General features: G+C 53.0%; 3 protein-coding genes across 3 annotated transcripts; 2 read left to right on the top strand and 1 right to left on the bottom strand.

Moving 5' to 3' along the window:
* Window positions 1–14343: 14343 nt before the first annotated feature.
* ColSpa_10972 (putative sterigmatocystin biosynthesis peroxidase stcC) lies at window positions 14344–14873 on the top strand (the record flags this gene model as incomplete). Its single annotated transcript, XM_049277184.1, has 3 exons — window positions 14344–14390; window positions 14450–14497; window positions 14558–14873. 3 exons carry the CDS (start codon window positions 14344–14346, stop codon window positions 14871–14873), a joined length of 411 nt encoding a protein of 136 aa, XP_049133141.1.
* Window positions 14874–18678: 3805 nt separating this feature from the next.
* Window positions 18679–19440, top strand: ColSpa_10971 (uncharacterized protein; the record flags this gene model as incomplete). Its single annotated transcript, XM_049277183.1, has 1 exon — window positions 18679–19440. The coding sequence occupies one exon, from the start codon at window positions 18679–18681 to the stop codon at window positions 19438–19440; it is 762 nt and encodes a 253-aa protein (XP_049133140.1).
* Window positions 19441–21777: 2337 nt separating this feature from the next.
* Window positions 21778–24219, bottom strand: ColSpa_10970 (calcium channel YVC1; the record flags this gene model as incomplete). Its single annotated transcript, XM_049277182.1, has 3 exons — window positions 21778–22320; window positions 22526–24102; window positions 24156–24219. The coding sequence occupies 3 exons, from the start codon at window positions 24217–24219 to the stop codon at window positions 21778–21780; spliced, it is 2184 nt and encodes a 727-aa protein (XP_049133139.1).
* Window positions 24220–24392: the final 173 nt, after the last annotated feature.

Below are 24392 nucleotides of genomic sequence, written 5' to 3'. Positions count from 1 at the left end.
ATGCCGTCTTCCAAGGCATCACCGTGCGCCATGCACACATACTCAACAAAGGATTGGACGTCAATGTTTCCGCCCCCTCCAACCGCCCCCATTCGGGCCGCTCCACGCACAGGGCTCGTATCTGCTGGAGGCGAAAACGGAGTTGGAGTAAAATTGGAAACAGAAGGCCAGGGTTCATGAACGATCTTGCTCAGATCAGATGATGGATTGCATGTTGAAGACAAGCTTGTTGCAACGACGCCGATAACGAGGCTCGACATTACGTTGCGCGGTACGCAACCACGGTGGCGCGGGCTTCGAGGTGGCTAGGCTCGGAGGTCGTTGGTCCACGGCTGCCAAGACCGCCGTAACAAACGGATTGCAATCATGTGAAGCATCTTGGCGGGAGGGTGTTTGAGCACTGCTATCCGGCTGGAACCGAGGAAATCAAGACGTGGTTGAGCCAAAGATACGCTTGCCCAAAGCCGTCAACTAGGTATATGACAGCCAAGTGGTTGGCCAACAATGTACGGGAATGCCAACGGGAGCAGGACTTCCCGGCCCGAGCAGCTTGGCCCAGTCTCATGGACGGCAGTGACATTCACCTACCTGTTGTGTGGAGTAGGCGATGTAGTTGGCTTATTTGTCAGGACCCTTGATAGAATTTGACCCGCACACGACAGGTTTGCCTTGACACAGCGTGGCACCAGACCCAATGTCTTGTAGACGATGGAATGGCGAGGCCACGCAAGTTTCAACACCTCAGCCTGTCGGTTTAGTCTTTTGTCATCCAGGTCATTCTCTCTCAAGATGGAGGGTCGCTGACATTGATCCGTGGAATGCACACATTAAAGTTCCCGGAGGCTGTGTTGAGCTTAGTCTCGTTTGATACCGCCAAGATCGAATGCCCATACTGCTCGTCATCGACGTTAGCAGAGCACTCCTGGTATAAACGGGCAAGGATTGGTCGAAACGCATCGAGCCTAGCTGTCATATGATCTATCCTCTAGGCGCAAACGGCGCTGTCATCGGTCCCCTTGGAAGACGAACAAGACAAACCTGGCAATATCAAGCAATGGGGGGCCCGACCAGCGTCTACACTGAGAGCCTCGCTCACTGGCCAATCAACGAGTCGGCGCACAAGCTGCTGATTACCGAACCCTTGCACGCCTGAAGGTAGGAAAAAAACGCTCAGGCCTGGGCCGCTGAAGCATCTGGTGGCAAGCCACAGCTCATCGAACCAAGCCCTACGAGAGCCGCTGTGGTCGGCGTCAGCTGAGACAAAGCAGCTTGGACTGGATTGAAGCCGCCACGAACTAGGCCATTCGTGCTTACCCGCAGCACTCCGTCATCATTCGGTGTGATCCTATTTGCCCAAGCCAGCCCGGAGGGGCAGGATGAAGCCTCCGGCCGTAGGTGTGGCCTTTCAAGTTCGGATAGGGAGCTAGGACTGGCAAAGCTGGTTCCTGGGGAAGCGTGCACCGTCGATGCAGTCTGCAAACCGAGGCATTCTTGTCGCCATCACCACTACGAGAAGTTACATTTTGATTTGTCAGAGACACCGCCCGACGTTCAATCATTCCGGGACGAGGCAGTGCCTTCTCATCACGAAGATCGACGCTGACTCTGCGTCGATAATGACTCGCCCTCCAGAGTGAAGCAGCGAACAGCCCAGAAAACAGTCCCCAACAGGTTGCGCCCGTCAGCATCCGCAAAGCCCCGGGCTGAGACTTGAGACTTGCGTTGACTTGACGTGTCAGTTCTCTCCGGGCGCCTCATCGACAATAGTAGCTCCTGTGGCCCTGGTGCGAGAAACAGTTCCAACTTTCCGATTGATTAGAACGTGAGAAACTAAAGTCAGTCGTGAGTCTAATGATCATTGAGCGAGTCCCTTTTTAGCTCGAGCTCGATGCGGACCTCATTCATCATTGGACAGATCGTACCCGATCTTGGGGAGCTAGGGCCGTCTGGTGTCTTCAGCTGAAAAGCCACATCCTGAATCGGTGCATGGGAACCGAGTGCTTCTTCCGACGATGCAGTGCAAGTGTCGGCACACATTACATTGTTGGAAGGTCACAGCAGGACGTACGGCGGAGCCAGCGAATGAGGTGCAATCAGCCCGTCGGAATTCAAGGCCGGTCCCTCGGAGAAAGACGGCCTGCCTCATCTAAGCGTCGCCGCCCTACGGTAACATCTGACTTACTTTTACTGCCTGGGAGTGTGCTGGATCCGAGGAATGCAAGTACCCGCATCCGCAGGGCTGAACCAACATTTACTAAGCACGATTCCCAGGTTGTCTGTCCTGCCCCTTTGGGCGACCTGCATCGGATGGGCTGATACGAGACACGGTCGCATTGTGTCGCGCTGTCGCCGGCCGAGAAACACTCGAAAAGGCGCGCCCTGAGAAGGATTGCCATGTATTGCCCGGCGCCGCGGGGCTTTTGCGTGCCCCCAAACGCCCGTCCGTCCTTTTGGTCAGCGGAGCGGCGATGACGAGGCCGTTGGCATCCATGTCTTAGACACCCTCGAGTTGCTCATCTCCGACGACCTTTTTCGGCACACCTGTTCGAGGTGTATGACATGTCACCCCTCGTCAGCCTGCCTGAGAAAGGCCCGCCTGGGCGAAGAATGCGCTGAGCGGCGCCCGCACCGTCGGTAAAATCTACCCCGTCTGTAGAGGCAGAATCCCGGGGGTATGGTCACAACTTCAGCCCTGGCAATTGTATGACTCAATAGTAATCAGCCAGACCCTTCCTTTTCGCGATGACTCCCTCGTTCTTCTGGGCACGCAGCTTGGTTCCAGGCCTGCTAGCATCTTGCCAGCACAAGGGACGGCCAACCAATACCAAGCGGTCAATTTACCTAGGTCTTCGGAAGAGGATGGCATGTCGGTTGATTCAGGTTGCGCCTCAACAACAGCAGCGAGTGGAGGCTCAACTCTTGCTGTGCACCGATCACAACACTCTTTGCAAGTCTTGCTTTCGTTCCCCAATACAATACTTCTGTCTTACGTACACGGATAGCCGCATCTTCCTCCCAGCTCACTCGCTCTCAGCCCAGTCAGTCTCGTGATAATGCCTGTCGGTTGCCGTGCAGCCTTTCACCCATGCATTCAGTGGGACTCGAGTGACAACGGCCAGAAAGGGCTCTTGACCATCCGCAATATCGAAGAGATTGCCCCTCTTTCCCATATTCGGTCGTTGCGACCCGACGGCAGGTCCCCGCACCGTTCGCAATTGTCAGCGAGCCTCCCGTGCCTCTTACTCGCATCATCGATCACGGCACGCCCACAGCACACATGCTCATGCACACATGTTGCATGATACTCCAATCCTTACAGTGCGTAACTGAGCCAACGAGACGTCCAGGACATGTCTGCAGTTCCTCTCGTCATGCCCGCGGGCCAGCGCTGATCGAGGCGTTGTTGCCGACGGTCGGTACAGATCCAAACCCGACAACCCCAAATGAAAGGCTGCTGCAACTCTGGAAACTTGGCGACATACTTCTAACCGACAGACCAGTATGTAGAGTTCGCCAAACATAGAAATGCTGGCGCTGATTGGATAACGGCCACGGCAGACTCACGCTACACGCTCTTGCGCTTGAAAGTAAGAACCCTAAGGCCATGCAGCGCGGCGACGTTGTTTTCGTCACTGAACATGGTCGGTCCACATTGCTTATTTTCGGGTTCTCTGTTTCCTTCGCTTGGGTCATCACAACCACCCAATACAAGACGACAGATCTCCCACGCGCCTCTTCGGATCCCGGGTTCGCCAACGGAAGCCTCTGCTGCAGCTTGGCGACCCTTCGTGCCGTCTTCCGTCCCTCCCGCTCTGTCTCGGTCCAACCGGCGCATTGCCTCTGCGCCCGCAGTCTTCGCTATCGTGTACCAATCATGGCTGGCCTGGCAGATCGATACTCGCTTACGGTCCTTTACTCCTACTCCGTCGCCGCGAGGAAGCGAATGGCTGAGTCATCAGGTCAGGCTCACGGACGAGCATTCTGAGGACATGTTTGACACACGTGTGATTGGGGGCTACCTATTCAGGAGGTCCATCGTATTATGCCCCCCAGCGACTCTTGGCCATGACGACGCCTCCCCGGGACGCAAATCGCCCCCAAAGTTCCACGGCGCTCGAGCCGCCTCGTGCCGGGCCTGAGTTCCGAATCTGTCGGTGCGTCCGCCCGGGCGATGTGGAGCCGGACCCGAGGTATCCATTCCCCATGGGCAAGGTGTGCGGCTGTCAAACCAGGACGGCCCGGAAATTGTGTACTGCGTATGCGAAGCATATCCAGGTTTATAGGAGAAGGGCTGATGTCGGTCTGTCATACGGCTAATTTTGATGTTTCTAGTTATTCCACCCGAAGCTGGTCTGCCCTTTTCGTGGACCCATTCATGTCAGCATCGCCACCTCCGTGACTTGACCCAGTCATCTCCGGTCCAGATGAGAACGGTTGACCGCTGTACCAGTATTGCTGTGGTATTACACGGAGGCCCGGACGGTCTGTGGTTTACTCATAATCCCACGGAGATCCCACTTTGGAGGGATATAACGACCGACAACGACCACAGGTTTGACATCGTTCGAACCGAGAACTTTCCGTGCTATCTGACTAGGTTCGGTATCCCACCCCAGCAGGCATCAGCAAGGCCAGTCTTTCCTGAAACTTCACCATTCGGGTTTTCGTGGGCACCAGAGGGCTCGCCAGCTGCAACTGGAATGCCGGTTCAGTTTTGTGGGTATTATGTACCCGGCTGTATCTCGATTTGCAAGGACGCCATCCGACCCGTAGTCAGATCATCCAATCGCTCATGTCGCGCGGATTTGTAGTGTATCTATCATGCGTTTCGTAATGGAGCCAAGGTCGTTAAAGTGAAAAGGACCGCCGACGGAGAAAAGATTGGGGGAGACTAAGGCGGAGCAACTGCTCCATTTGGCAAGCTCGTGGAAACGACCTGGAAGGCTTCTGGAAACCCTCGCGTGGCCTCTCCCGCCGCCTGTCATCGTCAGCTCATGCCGGCACTCCCCTTGAGCCAGTGCCTGGTGCGTCAGTTCCGGCTCTTTCAAGGTCCGAAAACACCTGCGCCTGAAGCGGCACGAGGGGGCTGCGTGGGCGAAAAGCCAGGCAACATCTATCGGCTTTTTACTGACTGTCTATGCGCGACGTCTACGACGTTGCATGACATGGACCGTCTTTGACAGTTGACTCGTTGACCGGCATGTATTTGCTACGCATGCGACCCTCAGCAGGAGACTTTCTGGCTGGATCGACGGCGGCGATCTGCTACTCCAAAAGGGGGGCCCCCGCGGTAGCACCGGCGGAGGCTCAGAGAGTGTCTTGCTTTGCAGCGCACGGAGGGCCCCGTGGCCCCCGAAGGGAGGCACAAGTTGACCAAGTTGCCTTTGGCCGCTGAACTGTGTGTGTAGTAATTGCGCCGAGCAGGCAGTGGGGTAGGTGGCGGATGGTGGACTCGCAGGCTCTTCTCAGCTGCCTGGGACTACGTGCAAAGTCTCCATAGCCTTTGGCCCGAAGTTAATTTCCACTGTTTCCTCTGCAGGGCTTGATAGGCCATGGTGGAGAAGTGTATACTCTCTTGATCCTGCTCTGGCTGTTGTAGTGATAGCCGGCGCTGCACTACTGGCCAGTAAAGCCGCCGCGCCCAGGCAAACAATCACACCATCATCATCAATCCGCATGGATCGCTGGTGCCTACGTACGCGCGACATCTCTTGAGGCGTCTCCGGTCAACCGAGCTCACCAAGAGCCTCTTATTTTTGGCTACCTCTCACTAGCTTAAGCGAATGTCGATCCAAGAAAGCCTGTAAGGAAACGGCCACGATGATTAGCTGGTTATCACTCCCTGACCGTCCCTTAGGAGGGCCTGCCATGCTGAACGAGCTGTGCCCAGCGATCAGCCATGCCGAAGCCGTGACACCCAGGATGGAACCTCTCACTGGTGTGAACGCCAACCACGCAGGGCAACGATGAGATCAACGTGTAACACGCGTGTTTCCCTTGTCCGCGCACCGCACCAGTGCACCAACACTCGTTAATGAAAGCTTCACCCGTGGCCTGTCGGTTCGGTGCTTATGCGGCTCCCGGCGGGAAACAAGGAGCACGTGAGGCTGGGACCCAACGCCACGATCAAGCATCTCCATCCCGTGGCAGCAAGATTTCAGGGTATCCTAAACAGGGACAGATCCTGAGGAGAGTTCGGCCTTACTGAACTAGGTAGCAAAGCACCCCCCCACCCCCCCCCCTCCTGCGATGTTGGGTATGCAACGGCGTCGCACCAACCAAACTGGGCGGCTCGACGACGGCCTGGTGGATAGCAAGCGCCAGTCCAACCCCCCTCCCCTGGCTTCGGTACGTCTTTGGTGTTACGCGTGCACTTCGGCCATGACAGCCAATAGCCGGCGGTGCCCCGGCCGGAGTAATTGCTGTCTTGGAGTCCCGTCTCCGGGCGCGCCTCGACTGCCGGAAGCCCTAACCATCAACCATACCCCTCCTATCCCTACCGTCGTTCCCGGCCTTCATAAGTCTGGCCAGGCGCTGGCGTGCGCTGGAGCATCAAAAAATCCGCGACGCCCCCGTTTTACTCCAGGGAGATTGGCATCGAGGGCCCTGTTTGTGGATACCTCTTTGTTCTGCTCTGGATTCGATATGGGATCGCCGGCAACGAGTGTGGCAGTGCAAATAAGAGAGCCAATGTCCCAAGAGGTTGAGAAGCAGCTCATCGACGAGTCATATTCAGTCTTTAGGGGGAACCTTTTTTTTTTTTTTACAGAACAACCTAGGCATGTAGGAGTTATGCTCTCCAATGTATGTTCTCTCTCTGATCGGCGGGGTTTCATGTGCTTGTTTGAGGTCAATTTCGGCGGGATCTCCCATCTGGGACAAGGACAGGACGGACCAGGCAGGCAAGGAGGAGATATTGAGGACCACGATAGCAACTCATTTCCCTCCCTCTACTCTGCCCCCAGCACCCCCCCATTAGGCCTACGGCGATGTCACTGACCTGAAGCGATTGACTGCTCAAGAGCACCTAGTCCCCCCTTACCCCATCTCTTCTCACGCCCTGATACATGGTAGGGCTCTCTCCAACTCTTGCAACCCCGGCGTTTACTCCACCGGCTCCCAGCCAGGTCCCGACATGCCGAGGTCAAGGACGGGGATGCCCTCTTCTTCGGGAAAGGCTGAAGAGTGAGGGAGCCCGTCAACGAAACCGCGCTGATCATGATCCCGCACTTTCCGCCCTACCGGCCACTGACTACATGCCTGGGAACGCGGCGCCCAGGGTCCGTCTGCCGCTAAGGCGGCGCACTAAACCCTTCACTTGGAACCTAACAACATGCTGTAGGGCCTGCGAGGTGGACTGGCCAGGCAAAGCCCGCAAGCTTTCGCGCTTTCCACGGCGCGGTCGAGGTCCACAGAAGAGGGATGGTTAGGCCGACGAGCTAGGCGGAAATCCGTCTGTCTTCTCCTCTGCCGCTTGCGCTACGCTAAGAACGAACTAGATGTCTTCTGGAAGAACGAGAGAGCTCGTATTACAGCGAAGCTAGCTTCGGTCTCGGGGGCCAGGTTTGAGAATGGCATGGCAATAGTCTCGACTAGCCTAGTTCAAAGGGCTGGCCACAACAAAACAAAACAAAAAGCCGATTCCAAAAGATAGTCATGGTTCACTGATACTACTGCGTGGTAATGCCGCCCTCTTCGGTTCCGCATTACGTGCGCGAGAGGCCCCATCATCACATTACCTTTGATGCAACCTCGGAGCTTCGCGGGAGAGGCTCCATCGCGAACTATGCCTCAAACGTGTTCCATCGCCCGCTGTCAAATCTGCTTTTCCCTCCCAGAACGTCACGTTGATGTCAGGCCTGACAGCCAGCAAGTCGAGCCGCAGAGGTCAACCCTGCGATGTCAGGTCTGCTAAGAGTTTGCCGGACCCGGGGGGTAATATGAGAGAAAACCATGGGAGAGCCCCCCATTATGGAATAGATAGGGGAGGGATGGGGTGCCCAAAAGGCAATTAATCGGTGAAATCTTGACTGGCTCCCAACGGGTTGACGCGCCATTTTTTCAGTTGGTCACCCTGTCCCGGGTTGGCTGCTCTCTCCATCGAAAACCGTTGCCTCTGTCGGGGGATATGAATGGATCATCAAGGGGTCTTGCACTCTTTTTGAGTTTGTGCCCTGCGGACATTGCAGTTGGCCCCCAACGGGAGGTTGGCAAAGCAGATGATTGCTCAGGGGGGGGGGGGGGGGCCAGGGTCACGAGTACGAACCGCCCTACCACGCAGTGTCGCTTCTCGGTAGGGCGAAGAGAATGGGGGAAGCTTGCCCGGAAAAGGCGTTTCATCCTCGTCCGGTATATTTTTCTCACACACGCGATCAGCGGCCCCAGCCAGGCTTACTGTGCAGTAGCTCGCTCCAACTCCAGCTCCGACATGAGGGCGAAGCTCGGCCCTTTTTCAGAGTCGATTCTGGATGATTGTTCGACAGTCTCCACATTCTGCAGTATACCAGAGCCGTCGTTTTCTTCTCCACGAACTTGCAGCGTTCAGGGACAGGGGGAACATCAGCCAAACCGACAACGAGCAAACAAGTGAGCCGAGACTCGGTGTGCGGCGGCGTAAGGTTACCATCTTGCTCTGGATGCCCTACGGTGTGGCATTCGGACCCATCGTCATGGGGTATCGACGACACCTTGCATTATGGAAGGGTTGTTCCTTGGTTGGGATGCCGCTTCAGAAGCCTGCCAAAGTGCGGTGAGGGTGGACAGAGGGGAAAGGCGCTAACCAGCCCTGCGTGGCCTTCGCGATCGCATATATCGCGTGGCCAACGGCAGACGAAGAGACGTGCTGGCAAACGGCAGCGCTTCTCAAGGGCGGTGGCCAGTGTGTTTTTGGGGGCAGGGTTTACGATCAGCACCGCACGGGTCGGGCTATGAGACGAAGTTGAACCTTCACAACACCGAAGCCTTCTGCTTGTCGATAGCCCCCACGACTAGTTCGAGTCTGGCTAGCGTACTGTGGTAGGAATTGTCTCTTATGCTGGCCATTGATATCACCACAGTGCTGAGCTAGATGTTACAATATCCGCGCAGCTCGCTTCCTGCTGGCTATCTTCAAGGGTGATCATAAACATCGTGGATTTTGCAGTAACCGACGGCAATCACGGACAATCTCGCATTTGCATCGCACCTCGTCCCCCTATTATCTCTCGTCTAGATAGGGATTCGCACAGAGGTCCCTGCCAGCACTTAACAGACGGATTCAAGGACTGTGTGCTCGCCAGCCATGAGTCGCCAGGGGTGCATTTAACAACATCGTCTGCGGGACCGACAGGAGGTCAAGCAACGTTGCTCCTCCCTTCGCCTTCATGTCGGGCATGTCGAGCCCCCCAGTCAGGTACCCGCTTCGCCCGCAGGCCGGAGTGCGAGAGAGCCCACCGTCAGTCAATTCATTTCCCCCCTAGTGACGCGAAGCTATCCCCAGACTCCCTTTTCGATTGTTTCCGGGTAAGTGAGGCTGGATTCCGCTCAGTGGCCAGAGCGAAGGCTACCTCCTGGGCTACTGAACCTCATTTGTTGCGAAGGACCCATGTCGGAACAAATTCCGTGTGAAGAAGGGAGTGTGATTGGCTACACACGGGGTCTGGTCTCGAGCTTCTCTCCCCTTTTTTACGTTTTTTCCCTCTTCCCATGTGAATAAACTGTGGGTTGCGCCCAAAGACTACAGGTGTCGTCATTGCGATCGACTCGGGAAACAATGCAAATCGCTATTCAGAAGGGGGGAACTGTCTCGCTTTGTGTCCCCGGAGGAAGGCCGGGAAGTTGGCTGACATCTAACTCTTGCTCGGAATTAACCGAACAGCATGGGAGGGTAGGGTCAATGAGTAAGGCGAGTGCATTTTTTTCTGGGGCAGGTTGCGAAAGAGAGTTGCAACTGTGCTGGATACTTAATACCCCTTTGGGATTTGTTGCTATTCGGGGTATACATTTCCTGCTTTCAATACTTTTGATTTCACGTCAGTGCATACGATGTACACATGCTTTGTCAAGTGTTCGTAAGGGATGCTGGGATGGAGGATGACTTAGTCAGGTAAAATCAAATCATCCCATCAGCAAACTTTTGGGGGATGAATGATGCAAGAGCTTCCTTGAACCATCTCATCTCGCCACGAGGCCATTCAGCCCCGTTCGTGTTTCGGGAGGAGGTGTGTCAAGTCGAATGATTGATTCGTACGTTTTCTCGTTCCCCGGCTCGGACTCTCTCATGTGTGAAATATGTATGCATGTGTGCGTACGTGTGCGCCAGCCATCTTCGAGAAGTTGCTGACACTTGCAACATGCCTGTCATTCAGGTGCCCATGGATATCTGTTGTTGAAAGTCAAGTCATCTACAGGTAGATCGATGCTGCTTACCCACTCGATGTTGTAACCCGCGGTCTTGGCATGGAAATATTTTCGCAACTTTTGATGAGGGACACCGCTGGAATAATCGTTCCCAATGTAACCAAATGGACGATACACTGAGTGTTCCCATCCTTTAGTCCCGCGAATTGATTGTAAGAATGGCGATCACCATCAGACGGGGATCAGGACTGATGTTTTGTCTCAGATATAGTGCAATGTGAAGCAGTAGTGCCGTCTACTAGTATGAATGAAAAAATCCGGGAACCACTGGCTATGACTCTAGCTTGGGTTAACTTGCATGCCCCCTCTCAGCTTCTACTTGCGTCTTTGACATGTTGATCTTCTTCCTGTGCTCATCCCAACATCGTCTTGGAACGAGAGACGTTATGGCCCCGGATGCTAGCAGTAGAAGTAGTGTGACTTGTTTTCGTAGACGGTGGCAAACTGGCTCAACCTTGCCTTACCCCTTAGCTGAGCCAAATCTAATCCTTACCATACTGCCGTACGGCTACCACTATACCCCTAACCCAACGGTATACTAGAAGACAGAGCTACCATACCCTACTCCGCCTTGTTGTCCCATTGGTTGTACTAAAATTTCCCGATGAGGATCACGCAGGCCTGCACCTGGAACCTCTCCGCTGGATTGTGAGGGGGGAGGGTGTGCCTGACTGTGAAAGGGTGATCCGGCTCAACGATTGGCGAACTCGCATGATGTGTGTGTTTGTGTGTGAGAACCTGATCTGGAAAGACAAAGATCCACAATGCCTTTCCACGATCAAAGAGAACCGGGAAATCGATGTCTGGTGATCAATAGCTTGAATGTGGTTGTCAGACCGAGGCGGCGGTAGTCATCACCCAACTATAGGTATGTGCGAAGGGCAGGCTGAAGGTTGGCTATGGCGGTTTTCCCAATCCTAACACTTCCAACGGGTGATGAGAGGCGAGGACACGATCCCAGAACTCCTGGGCACTCCGCAACTGAAGATCTATTGTTGGTTCTACGCCCCCTCTTGCGGGGTGGTGAGAGATGATACCAGACGAAAAGATGGGAAAAGTGGCGGAACTCCGACTTGATATCGAATCTTGTGGACGCCAGACTATTACGAGGCCAGACTCGGGCGATTATTCATATCTACCAGGTAAGTGATGTTCTTGAAAGCCGCGGCAGGCTCACATGCCGACCGAAGAAATGAGAAACCAAAAAATTCGATCTCGCGGAGTTCCGAAGCCAAAACGTTGCTTACTACGTGTCTTGCGTGAACGGAAGAGACTGCCAGGCCGTGTTGGAAAGAGGTTCTGGAGTAATCGTAACCTGTCGGATTGTGAACACTCCAGGCACGAACTTAGATCGTTCCTTCAGGAAATTGTTGCCATGCTTTGGCGGAACGTAAGCTAGGGATAGGCTGGCAGCGCCTATCTGGTGTATTAGTCACGCATGCCGTGAGGTATAAGATCGGTCGATCTCGGAGAGTTGCTCAGTCAGCCCTCCCGCTGTATTACAGCGCCGCGGTCGGGTGAGCTGTGCGTTTCGTAGGAGTTGCGTCGATCTTGGCTTCACGTGGTAGATCGTGGTTTTGACGGATGTAAGTTCGCAGCGGAGCGCCGAGTCGCGTTGGAGTGTGATGCTCAAGGGCTGTGGATGGATGGAGGGTAGGGTGAGTTGAGGTTGCAGAAAGAGCGGACTCGAGGCTTGCAGGTAGGGAAAAGGTGGTGTTGCTGGAGCTGTCAGCCTAGCTTTGCGTGCCACGAGATGTCGTATGCCATCCAATACGACTTCGTGATTCGGTCAGCATTATGTCAGACTGCCGCCCGGAACTTACGCTTGCTTCGCAGGAGGTGCCCTGTCGATCGACTCTATTTCCAACGCACTAGTCAGACTGGGCGATTGATGAGACTACCGTATCATGCCGAAGTCCTTGGCATGGTTCGTGGGTGACACGATGCCATATTCAGGCCTTAGGGTACGTCGTTGTTGTCGTTTCGTGGACTCTGAGATTAATATGGTGGTGAGACGGTCCGTAAATGCCGTATGCTGGATCACGGTCGGGGAAATGGGGTCGGGGTGTGATCGGGGCCTACCGACATAGCATATGGGCGAGTTCCCGAGCGATCCGGCATGATGAGAAATCGATTTGGCTACTTGGAGCATTGTGCAATGTTTGTTTTGAAGAGGTAATAACCGTCTTCGCTTTGGCGTCTGGTGTACAACTTAAGCAACCCATTCAAGCCGAGGACAAGATGTGAAGGTGACCCATCCGGAGCGGCGTAGCGGAGTCATATGTCCTTGGCGTCGAGGTGCGCAGCCCTCCGCATCGCATTCGACTTCGCCCAAGGCGTTTTGGGGACCGGTATTTAAGTGGCCGCCGAAACCGACGCCGAAACCGAGCCCGAGTGGGACGTAGTCCAGCTCCGAACGTTCCTTGTTGTACGAATTCAGCGAATGGTTGACACCTGGCCACTAGTGCAGTGCTGGGAAACGACTACCGACCAGCATGCCAGTAGTTGGGTTTAGCATGCGCTCAAGATATTGCTCCATAGGAGAGGCTGCGAAGTGCAACGATGGTTAGCTTCATGGACTAGACGCCAGAGGTTGATGATGACTTTACATGACAGAGATCCCCTCTTTTGTCTTGAGGTTGCAGTGTAATGAAGGGGCTCAGAAGCTAAGCGATGCTCTGCTTAGCTCTGTACGGTCACACTCGGATTCAATTTACCTCCTCCTTTACGTCATGAAGAGAACAAAAGCTAACGAACGCTCATCATTTCCGATGGCTTCGGAGACCGGAGAATTAGAAATGAGAAAGCGGTTGTCTTGTCGATCATTCGAAACGCCCAAGTGAATCTAAAACGATGGCAGTGATTGGCTTGGAATACGTGGAATAAGTTGGCGAGTCCAGAAGCTGAGATCTGCTCTCAAAGAGTGTTTCCAACACTGTCTTAAGGAGCACGTTATCAGACGAACGTTACACATCGATAATGATTTGGACGTAGAGACCCTCTTATGTGTGATAGCAAGAACCAATACCTTGGCTCTTACAAAAAGGCAATGTCATTATTCCGCGTATTTGGACTATATACGGGGTGGTTTGTGATACGCGACAGCCGCCGTGATGTAACATAGGTCATTTCCGCGTATAGATAATGAGAGGTGGCTTGGCGATGCCGTGATTCGCATGTGTCTCACTGGGAATAGCTACGCGTATGCCTGTAACTACCCACCTCCTCCACAAAGACAACAATGCGAAATGTTAACCATACAATATCTGATTGGTCTTCGTCGTCTCCTTCGAGAGGTTGATGGGAGCTTGGAGCAAGACCAGGATGCTCGGACGGGACGATCAGCAGAAATCAACACATTTGCATTGCTTCCAATCAGGGAGACACGATGGCGGGGAGAAGGGGTTGTTGGTGGCAACGGTAGCGCATAACGAAACAGAGTAAAGCGAGGAGAAATCAACCTATGAGCGAGGAGCTCTCGGTGTTGTTGAACATAAATATGAGACCTTGCGTGGTCCTCGTCGAAAGAAACGCTGGCAGATTGCAATCATCCAATTTTTCATCCGTTTCTCAACCTCTCAATTTGGCGCCTACCTAGAAGCAGACAAAAAATGATCCATATCATCACTTTCGCAGCGTTGGCCTCCGGCCTGGCGTCGGCCAACCCTCTCTTGGCTAAAGCTCATATGCCCAATTCTTACATTCGGAGAGTCTCTCCTAATGAATGGGCCCCTGCTGGGCCAGATGAGTGTACGTAGAAATCATTTCTCTCACTTCTTCCAATATCTGACCTCTAAAGTTCGGGGTCCTTGCCCCATGATGAACACATTGGCAAACCACGGCTTTCTCCCTCACGATGGCCGAAACCTTACTCAAGAAAATGTCGTGAAGGGCTTGCAAGACGGTCTCAACTTCGATATATCTCTGGGAGAACTAATGTTCAGGATGGCCATTGTTGCCAACCCGGAGCCGAACGCCACATTTTTCACATTGTAAGATATAATATGTCTCATGATTATGCGGATACAGAGTGTTGACTATTGTTATTCAGGGATCATCTCAACGCCCACAACGTCTTGGAGCACGACGCAAGTTTGAGGTTAGTTTGTCTAACACTTTACCGCTCAAAAACCTGCATTCATGCTCAATTGATTCGCAGTCGCACAGATGCTTTCTTTGGAAGTAATCACATCTTCAACCAAACTATATTTGATGAGTCACGAGCCTACTGGACCAAAGATGTTCTTGACGCGGATCAGCTGGCCAACAGCAAGATCGCCCGCCAAATCAACTCCAAAGCTTTCAATCCCAACTATACCTTCACTGCATCCGTGGAGAACTTCAGTCTCGGGGAGGTTGCTGCTCCAATCATTGCGTTTGGGGATATCAGCAGTAGCACCGTCAACAGGACCTTGGTCGAGTATTTCTTCTGTAAGTTCTGGAAACTCGAAGTCGTTCTGTCAAACTCGGTTTAATGTTATGTTGTAGTGAATGAGCGCCTTCCTACTGAGTTGGGATGGGTAAAAAAAGAGAACCCTATCGACCAAGAGGATATCCTTAGTGTGGTTCAAATGATAAGTAAGGCAACTAGCCTTATAACTGATGGCGAGAATGCACCACATGCTCGCTTAGTCCGAGACTTGCATACAGGCTTCAACCTCTTGGCTCAAAAGGAGAACTGAAGGGGTACAATTAGCACCACTAAACATGATCTAAGCTCAAGTATCATTCAGCTTTGCCTTTGAAGCACACTATATCTTTACAATGAAGAGGGAGATAGTACACAAGAACAGTCCATAGTAGCCACGGAAATCGGTATTCAGCTTGACTAAGGACATTACCACATCATCAAACAAAAAAGGATTTCCAAAGTGAGGTCTTAAACGCGTGAGGACGAGTCTAGTTCTTGTACTGTGCAACTAGTTCGCTTCTGCTTGGAGCCGTGTAATATCCGAGCTCGACGTGATGCTTGCTGTTGAAGTTAATTCGGGATGATCACGACCTCCTGATCAATCGATAGCTTTCTTCCATTTATAGCAGCCTAGTTGGTGACACATACGGTTTCATTGCCGTGTTTTGGGACAATAACATTATGGGCGTTGTTGGTAGAGACGGTAATGGCCAGGTAAGGGCATAGACATTCAGCTTCGTAAGACCAATGGCATAGATGACAAGGACTTCAAGTACTACTTTTTTTAATAAGTTTATTTTATCAAAAGGGCAATTGCAGTTGAGAAGAGATCTTAACTTCTAAGATCATATTCTTTACATTTAATATAGTTTCCATCAACTGTTCACCCCTTAACTAGTATGAAGTCAGAAGTTTGAGAGTTGAGATTAATTACAAACCTTCTGCTTAACAGTTTTATTTCTGCTGCAGATAAACACGCTAGACATTATCCAGAGCTTATGTCCCATCTCAGAGGAGGTTAGCTTGGCAGGGCGAAATAAGTAGAGTGTGGAGAGGGGCTTAGATTCATGGTAGTGAGCGTCTTGCTTAGCCATAGTTGAAGCCGATAAACAAGACAAGTTCTAAACACACCGGAAGCCTTCTAGCTGTATTGGCAGATCTAAGGGCTAGACTTATCGTACACTTAACACCTGATGGACAGTAAGATCATTAGACCAATGCAATCCAAGAGCCACCGAGTGAACCGCGGCGTGATTATCAGAGAGCTGCAAAAGTCAACATTACTATTCCCCAGCATGGTTTCTTGTACTTGAATGCGACATCTTTAGTCAATGTCTATCGGTCTTGGGCCTACGCCCAAAGTCGGCTCCTAGTGTTGATCCGCTCTTGGCATATGGGTCCTGGCCCATGGTCGGCTTACTTGTCGTATATGGCCTTCCCTGTACTCAGATAACCTTTCTTAGATTCTTCAATTAGTTGCATCTACATATTAGACTATCGTATTTTGTAGATGCAACACCCTATGCTGTTGGTGTCTCGACGTTACGCGCGGTCACCTTGTCTCTATCTTGTGGTGCCGTAACTCACGAAGTCTCTTCGGCGAATGCTAGAACCTCCTCCTAACCAACATTCTTACACGCACTTTACCACAGTAGCCAAGAATCTAGTCGCACCACGAAGACACCGAATCAGGATCGGCGTAGCAGGTGAGAGCGTTGTTGACCGCACACGGAAAACCGTTTTGAGCCTCTACAACCGGTAGCATAGTCAGTGATAAATGGCCGCATTTTGAAACAAGATTGACACTTACGGTTCTTGCACATAGTCTCCATTGTATCTCCATCAATAACATTGCCACCAGGACCAACAGAGGTGCACTGTGCTCAATGTAAGCCTACCATCCCACGACAAACGCTAAAGCTATGTCACTCAAGAAAACAGCAACTCACCCGTCCGCTCGGCGTGTCGTATCTCACGTGGTTTACGCTGTCAGGCCACTGATGAAATGGTGATAAGTAAAACTGGAAGCATCTGCCATCACGAGAGGGAAAGTTTCGTACCGTTGCATCAATGTACTGATTGTACGCATCGCATGCTTTGGTAGTGATGCGCCATATGTAGCTTCCGCCGTTGTGACATGTGCAAGAATAGTGCCATCTGGCATCGCTTGGAGGGTATAATGTCAGTTTCCAACTATAAAGTGCCACATGTGTCTAGTTGGACGCTTTCCGAACAGATCTGTTTGCAATAACAGCGACGGAGACTGAGAATGTACCAACTTACACGGAAAAGGTAAGGAATGCGACAGCCGCCAAAGCGGAAAGTTGGAACCGCATTTTTTGCACAACGAATGAAGGATTGAGAAGAAACGGGCTATTTAACAGATAAGTGTTTGTTGAGAAAGCTTGGCAATGAAAATGCTCATGGGCATCTGTCGATGCAGATTTGGCACGTATTTAATGAATGACTGTGAAGGGCCATTCGTGGGATCTGACTCGTATATTCTGGTGGCAGACTATGGAGAACGAAATCGCCCGGAAAGTGACATTCAGGTAACGTAGGCTGTCAAACTCATAAACCCATATCGGCTGTTTGTTTACTTGACTCGAGTTGACTTCTGCCGCATAAGCAGCAGATAGGATGCTAAACCCGCGGACACGCGAAATTGTCGATCGTCCTTCATGAGTGACTCCGCACATGTATTCACCCAGGTAGTACCCACTCCTGATATTAGTTAAGTCATAGACCACTATACTCTCAACATAAACAACCGTCATTTCTGTTGAAGACCCAGAAATATCAAGGAAACTGCCGTGACCGCTGATTGCTAGCCGAGGGCAATTGACTTGCTGTTGGATCGAGTACCTGAATATATAGGACCTACGTATATCTCAATAAATATTCCAAAGATCTCTAGCCTTTGTATGATTTAGTGGTAGTCCCAACAGAGCCGAACGATAAACTGTCTATGCAACAGAAAGAACTTCAAATCAAACTAAAGCACGTGCGCTGTGCTCTAGTCGATGTCCCGTGTGATATTTTGATCAACATCTCCCTGAAAACTGTCTATGGCGGTGAGCTCTCCGTCACCTATTCATCTGTATATGAGAGCTACAGCAAATGAAAAGGCGGTAACCAGGTGCGCTATAGGTTCTAAGAACCCACATGATTACATATACTAGTAATTACATGGAACGCAGTAGAAGTACCTGAGTAGTGTTGAGATATGCTACGCGTGATTAGTGGAATTATATTAAACTATGTGGAGTCTAGTAGCCGGTAGCCGGTAGCTGTGTGGGATGTCGTAAATCATCTATCTCTCTTGTTGTATGAACCCTCCCTAAAAGACTAAGCTCTAATTCGCCCCTTGCACACGTGCTCCCTTGTAGCAGAATCACGTTGTTCGTCTTACCTTTATCTGAAGTCGGGCCATGACTCTGACAATACGGTTATACAATAGCGCAATTTGATCTGGAGAAGCATGTGGAGAGCTTCGGGTGTTATCTTCGAAGCTGTCACCACAATGCCTCCGCTTGCATGACTTGTGTTTGGGGCCGACTGACTCCGTATCATATCATGGGTGAGAGACTTCGAAATTGCACCATACCGAATGGGCAACTGGATCAACAGTTCAACCATTGGAACTGATGGGACCAGAACTCGCGTGCTTGCTGTGAACGGAACATAGAGCAGAGGAACACGTTAGAAGGATAACAGCTATCAATTGGAAGAGTATCCCAACAGTACAAATACAATCCGGAAGCCTTCCCAAAGTCAGAATTTTCATCAACAATTCAAACTAGCTCAGTATCATTACTCCTGCTTGAGCCCTTTCTCAAAAAACATTCTTAAGTGTACGTTTCGGAAACATGATTTTTACACTACCTTTCGTCCTATTCGCGCTTGCTACGGCAGCCCCAATCAACGGGACATCTCACACCAGCGCCGAGAGCCTGTTGTCTTCCATTTCATCTTTGGATCTTGACCATGACGATGTCATTCTCTATGGAGTCAATGGCCAGTACAAGGTCATCAAGGACGCAGAATTCCAAACCCTCACTTCCGCGGGTGTCCTAACATACGGCGGCAATGACAAGGTCGAGACACGCCACCTGTTGGACTCCTCTGCGTTGGTCAAGGCCCGCGACTGCGATGGAAGCAATGCTGAGTTTGAGATCACCAGCACGGCCGACTTCCTCGACTGGGACGTCCAGATCTCGCCAGTCATCGGCGCTCAGCAGGCTCCTGTGACCATTGCGGTTGCGCGCGGCTACTCCCTGGCAAATTCAGTTACTGTTGGAGGAACTGCCGGCATCTCTGCTGAGGGCATCTCCATCGGTCTCAAAATCGATTACCAACAGACATGGACTACTACCGATACGACCACCATCACCTATACCGTACCTACGGGCCAGTATGGTGTCATCATCAGCCAGCCCTGGACTCACCGAATTTACGGCAATGTTTACACCTCGTGTAGTACGGATCCTGGGGCCAAGTCGACGTTTATGGGCAGCAGCCATACGAGCCAAACATACGGTAGCATGGACTGGGTGACGGGAGTGTTCCGTCTCTGCGCGAGCAAAAACTACCCTATTCCTTACTGCAATGGACAGGGATCTCACCACTGAGAGTGGTTAGGCTATTTGACGACATTGCCGCTTCAATGACCGCTTGGGCCCTGGTCTTCAAAGCAAAGGTGGAGGAGCATTTCTTTTGGTTGACGTACTGGAGACCTACTATTAGAGATCAAGGCTCACATGGCCTCCGACGATGTTGGTTGTTGCCCACATGGCCTTGGCATAAATTGGGTAGAGGATCGACGGCTCTACATATGAGGACCAATAGAAAGCCTTGCTAAAGAGTGTCGGTCTCTCTTGTTCATATCGGAAGACAGCTAGTTCGACAACATACAATGTGGATTGTAAGGTACATGACTCAACATAATCTATTTCAAGTGGGGGATTGGGGGGATTTCGTAATAGTTCATCTAAAAAAGGTGCGATCCTAGTCGTACATTTGTAAAGCTTTTCCGAATATACTTAGCCACAAGTGGCCTTGGATCTTGAGATGTCAGGATCATACATTGCTCCGTTGAAACGTCGTTGATCTCTGTGCACAAAATCACCGGACGAGCCCACAAGTCAACAAAAGCAACCTCCTCTGATGCCCTAATGAATTATGCGACGACGGATAGATGAATGTGCAGAAGAGGCCGTCATGCTACTCTGGATGCCAATTACTTCGTTTGATATCTTCCCACGATACTAGAGAGAGTGTTTGGCATAACTGTTGTAACTTTCTCAAGTCCATTTATACTTTTACGGAGTTATATGTCAGTGTGAATCATAGGGCTTTCGCCACAGTTGAGATCAAATTGCTTATTGGAACGGGGCAGGGTTTCCTGCTCCCATTAAGGTTGTCTTTGCGTTTGGGTTTCTTTGATTTCTTAGGTAAGCAGGATCTAATCAGGGGTATAGAAATCTCTTATGACATAGAGGGACTTAGATCAGACACCAACAGACAACACACACTCATCGGACTTTTCTGTGCCCAAGGGAGGATCCTTTCTGTCTTTCGTGATAACCGCTACCCTAATTATTTCTATGCAAGAACTTTGAGAGTCTCTACTTTATCCATCGCGCTGCAGCCAAGCCTGATCAGGGCAGATTTAACCTAATCAGGACAGCTGATTCGCGACAGACTAAAGGCATCTTGCGTAGTTATAAGGGGCGGTTGTGCTTGTTCACTGCACCGCGCCGCTCTCTATAGACCTGATCACCCTGCACACTTCCATTATCTAATTACCTCGACGAGTTTCTCACGATGCACGATACCTGTCCAGCTCTTGAGATATTAGCGATCGAGAAGTTGGCATCGATCAAATTATGGGACAATGACCAGAACTGTCGTTGGTAAATAGGAAGGACGTCGTCATGGATAAGCCCGGACCGGGGCGGACCAACCCGGACCCGGCACAACCGCGGGTCCCCTCATTAACCCCAAGCCTCCGGTCCAGCCGACGCCGTTCTCGAACCGCGCTGCCTCCGGTGTCACCTTGCGGACGCTCCTCCAGACTTCAACGAATCCCATTACGCAGAAACAATTGCCAAGGAGGCGCTAAAGTAAGATTGCCTGCAATTTATCCATCATCTTAACCCCCTCACAGATCCATGCGTAACCTCGTTTCCCGGCTGCAACGTTGATCGCCGCCCCTCAATTGGTGGGAAGTCTCTTTCTCAATCTGCAGACTGCTACAGCAGCACCAGAGTTGCAAGATCCAAAGGCCCAACTCAACAGGACCCAGCCTCTGGACCGAGGCGCATGTCTACACGACTGTAATCCCTCCCACGGAACGCCATTTACAGACTGTCCAAATTGCGTGATGCAGGGCCGAGGAAGCGCCTTGAAATAAGCATTTCGGATGTCACCCGGAATAGGTGGGCCTACAACGGCTGAGAGTTCTGTTCAGAGGTCGTTTAGATTAATCACACCTTTTGCTTCTGGATGGCAACATTGGCGCGAGCTGGCAGCGAGTTGCCCCTCTCAGTCTAGTTCGTGCGTCTGTCAACCTCCCGGGTCTCCACTGCCGTGGGACCCCCGGACTCGGGCATCTCGGTGTAGCATCAACCCGCTCGACGATGCAAAGTTAGTGATGCGCTTGTAGGGAACACTTCGCTGGCAAATTCATATAAAAATACCAACAATCCACTCGACGTTTGAAATGTAACCTCTGCTGCCCCCATTGCCTCTTGACGCAAGAGAGTCGCGCCCGGGTCCCGTCAATTAACACCCTCCCCTAACCCCATCCCCCTGAGACCTCGCAAGATGCGGTCCTTCATCCCCGCCCTCGCACTCGCGGCCTCGACAATGGCGGCAGAAACCCTTCTCTACAGCAACCCCCTCAACTCGACCTCGGACGTCGCAACCTGGGTCGCCGAGGGCCCCTCAACGTCACCGCCGTCGACTCAACCATTGAGCTCTCGGGCGCCGGCAACGAGGCCGACTACTTCGTCTACTGGGTGCCCGAGGTGTTCCCCGACGGCATCCGCATCACGTGGGAGTTCTCTCCGCGCAACGAGCCGGGCCTGGCCATGTTCTTCTTCGGCGCCGCCTCCGCCGCCGATGACGGCAAGGGCTCCATCTTCGACCCGTCCCTCAAGCCGCGCAACGGCAGCTACCCGCAGTACCACTCCTCCGACATCCGCACGCTGCACGCGTCCTACTTCCGGAGGCGCTGGCCTGAGGAGAGGGCCTTCCACCTCGCCAACCTGCGCAAGTCGCCCGGGTTCCACCTCGTCGCCCAGGGCGCGGATCCGCTGCCGCCCGTGCCCGATGCCGCCGGGGCGTTTTACAAGATCGAGGTCATCAAGGACAAGCGCGAGGTCAAGTTCCTCATCAACGATTTGCCCATCTTTGAGTTTTACGACGACAAGTCCACGGGCCCCGTCATTCGGGACGGGAGGATCGGGTTCAGGCAGATGCAGCCGCTCGTTGCGCGGTACCGCAACCTGCAGGTGTGGAAGCTCTAATCGATTGGCCGGACGAAATGCGCGAAAGGGGTTGGCGGTATAATAGTCTAATAGAGTCCTTGCATGGCTCGTCCCTTGCCCTCATGTCCCAAAGACCTTAATCATCGTGCTCCTGGACCCCGTTTTGTAGCCTGGACCTCCATCTTATGGGCCGACCCAAGTCCGCAGACAACCTAGGAATCACCTCATCCGCAACAGACCCCTCGTCCCCAAGCTTGTCCAACTCCTCAATCAAGTCCGCCACGTCCGGCGGCGGCGCCGTCTCGAACACGGCCTGGATATCGCCGTGCGGCGAGAAGCCCGAGAACTTCCAACTCAACAATGAAGAGCCCGTCTTGGCCCTCGACCGCCGCGAGAACTGGCGCCTCTCGTAGAGGCTGATGAGCAGCAGCGTCGGCAGGTTCAGCGCGCGGATGAGGGCGACGTTGACCCGGTGGAACGTCTCGGGCGAGACCAGGAACCGCAGCGGCAGCAGCGTCACAAGGGCAAAGATGTTGAAGGGCGGCGGGTAGGCAAAGATGGCGTCGCTCTTTACGCCCTCGAAGGTCAGGACGGCGCGGCGGAACTGCACCTCGGCGGTCTCGTCGGCGATGATCTTGGAAAAGGTGTTTGTGAGCATGGCCACGAGGATGGTCAGGAACAGCGTGTTGCCGAGGAACGCGAAGCCGATCATGAGGGCGGGGCCCAGAACAATGTGGAACTGCACCGACTCCTCGATGCCCGTGCCGTCGAGCCCGAACCAGATCCAGAGCATCCACTTGCAGATTGTGAACCACGAGGGCGTCTCGTTGAAGTTGTCGTTGGAGTCGATGAGCCACTGCAGCGCCAGCAGGAAGCCCATGAAGCACCAGCACGCGAGGAACGACAGCAGCAAAAAGTCCTTCATCATGGCGTGCAGGGAGATGAGCACAATGTTGTCCGGGGCGATGTTGAAGGCGATGCGGGTCAGCAGGATGGGCGCCGCGAGCGGGAGGATGTGCAGGCCGTGGCCGTCCGGGAAGTGGCCGGCGCCGACGTCGTAGATGCGCGCGACCACGTAGGCGCCGTAGATGACGGAGAAGGTGACGTCGAGCCAGGACCACAGGTTCTGCGCGTGCACCTCCCAGCCGTGCTCGATGATGGCGGCGAACTCGTCGAGCACCCAGCCGGCGGCGTAGATGCAAAACAGGAACTCAAAGATCTCGTTGCTGCTCCGGCGGTAGAGCATGGCGAGGAAGTAGAGGACCATCAGTACCAGGAACTGCACGAACTCAATGAAGTTGCGGGAGCGCGGGACGATGAGGCGGTAGTGGTTCAGGATGGGCGCCTTGCGCGGGTCGTAAAGGGAAATGGGGTGGTACTTGTAGTGGTCCGGGAGGATGTCGACGAAGGACAAGGGGGTGTAGATGACGCGCCCCTCGTAGACGGCGTTGACGACGCGCTGGCAGCCGGGGGAGCTGATGAAGGTCTTGCTCTCGGACAGGATGGCGAGCTCGAGGGCCGTGAGCTTGCGCTCGAGGCCGCCGCGCTCCTGGACGGCCCACTGGCGGCGGCCCTCGAACTCAACGGCCTCCGGGGCGCCGTCGAAGGGGTCGAAGCCGCCGACGAGGATGTGCGAGAGGAAGAGCAGGCCCTGGGAGCCCGGGTTGGCTTCGTGGAAACGGCGGAGGACGCGGATGGCGACCAGCTCGCAGAGCGTCGCGCGGGCGATGTTGACAGGCTGGTGGACGGAGGTGGCTTGCTGGCGGAGGAAGTAGAGGCGGTTGGCCAGCAAGCAGTAAACTGAAGGGAGCATCAGAGCTGGTGGTGTTGGCTCAAAAAGGGATCCGACGTACCGGTGGTGATGTCCTTTGGGTGAAACAGACGTTCGACAAGAGGCCTCACTATGAGCACGTTCATCCTAGGGTCGCTCAACTGATCGAGCGTGTAGGGGTCGTCTGAGGGGGTAGTTAGTTGTGAACCCTATGAGATGGCTTCTGAGGCTCTCACCTATGCTTGCAACGATGAGCCGGCGCACACTACCTCAACAGTCAGCTTAGCGCCCATCACCAACGACACCTCGGGAGCAGAAT

This window comes from Colletotrichum spaethianum (assembly GCF_022836535.1).
Source record: "Colletotrichum spaethianum MAFF 239500 DNA, contig41, whole genome shotgun sequence".
Taxonomy (NCBI): domain Eukaryota; kingdom Fungi; phylum Ascomycota; class Sordariomycetes; order Glomerellales; family Glomerellaceae; genus Colletotrichum; species Colletotrichum spaethianum.
This window is presented reverse-complemented; position numbering and strand designations above follow the sequence as displayed.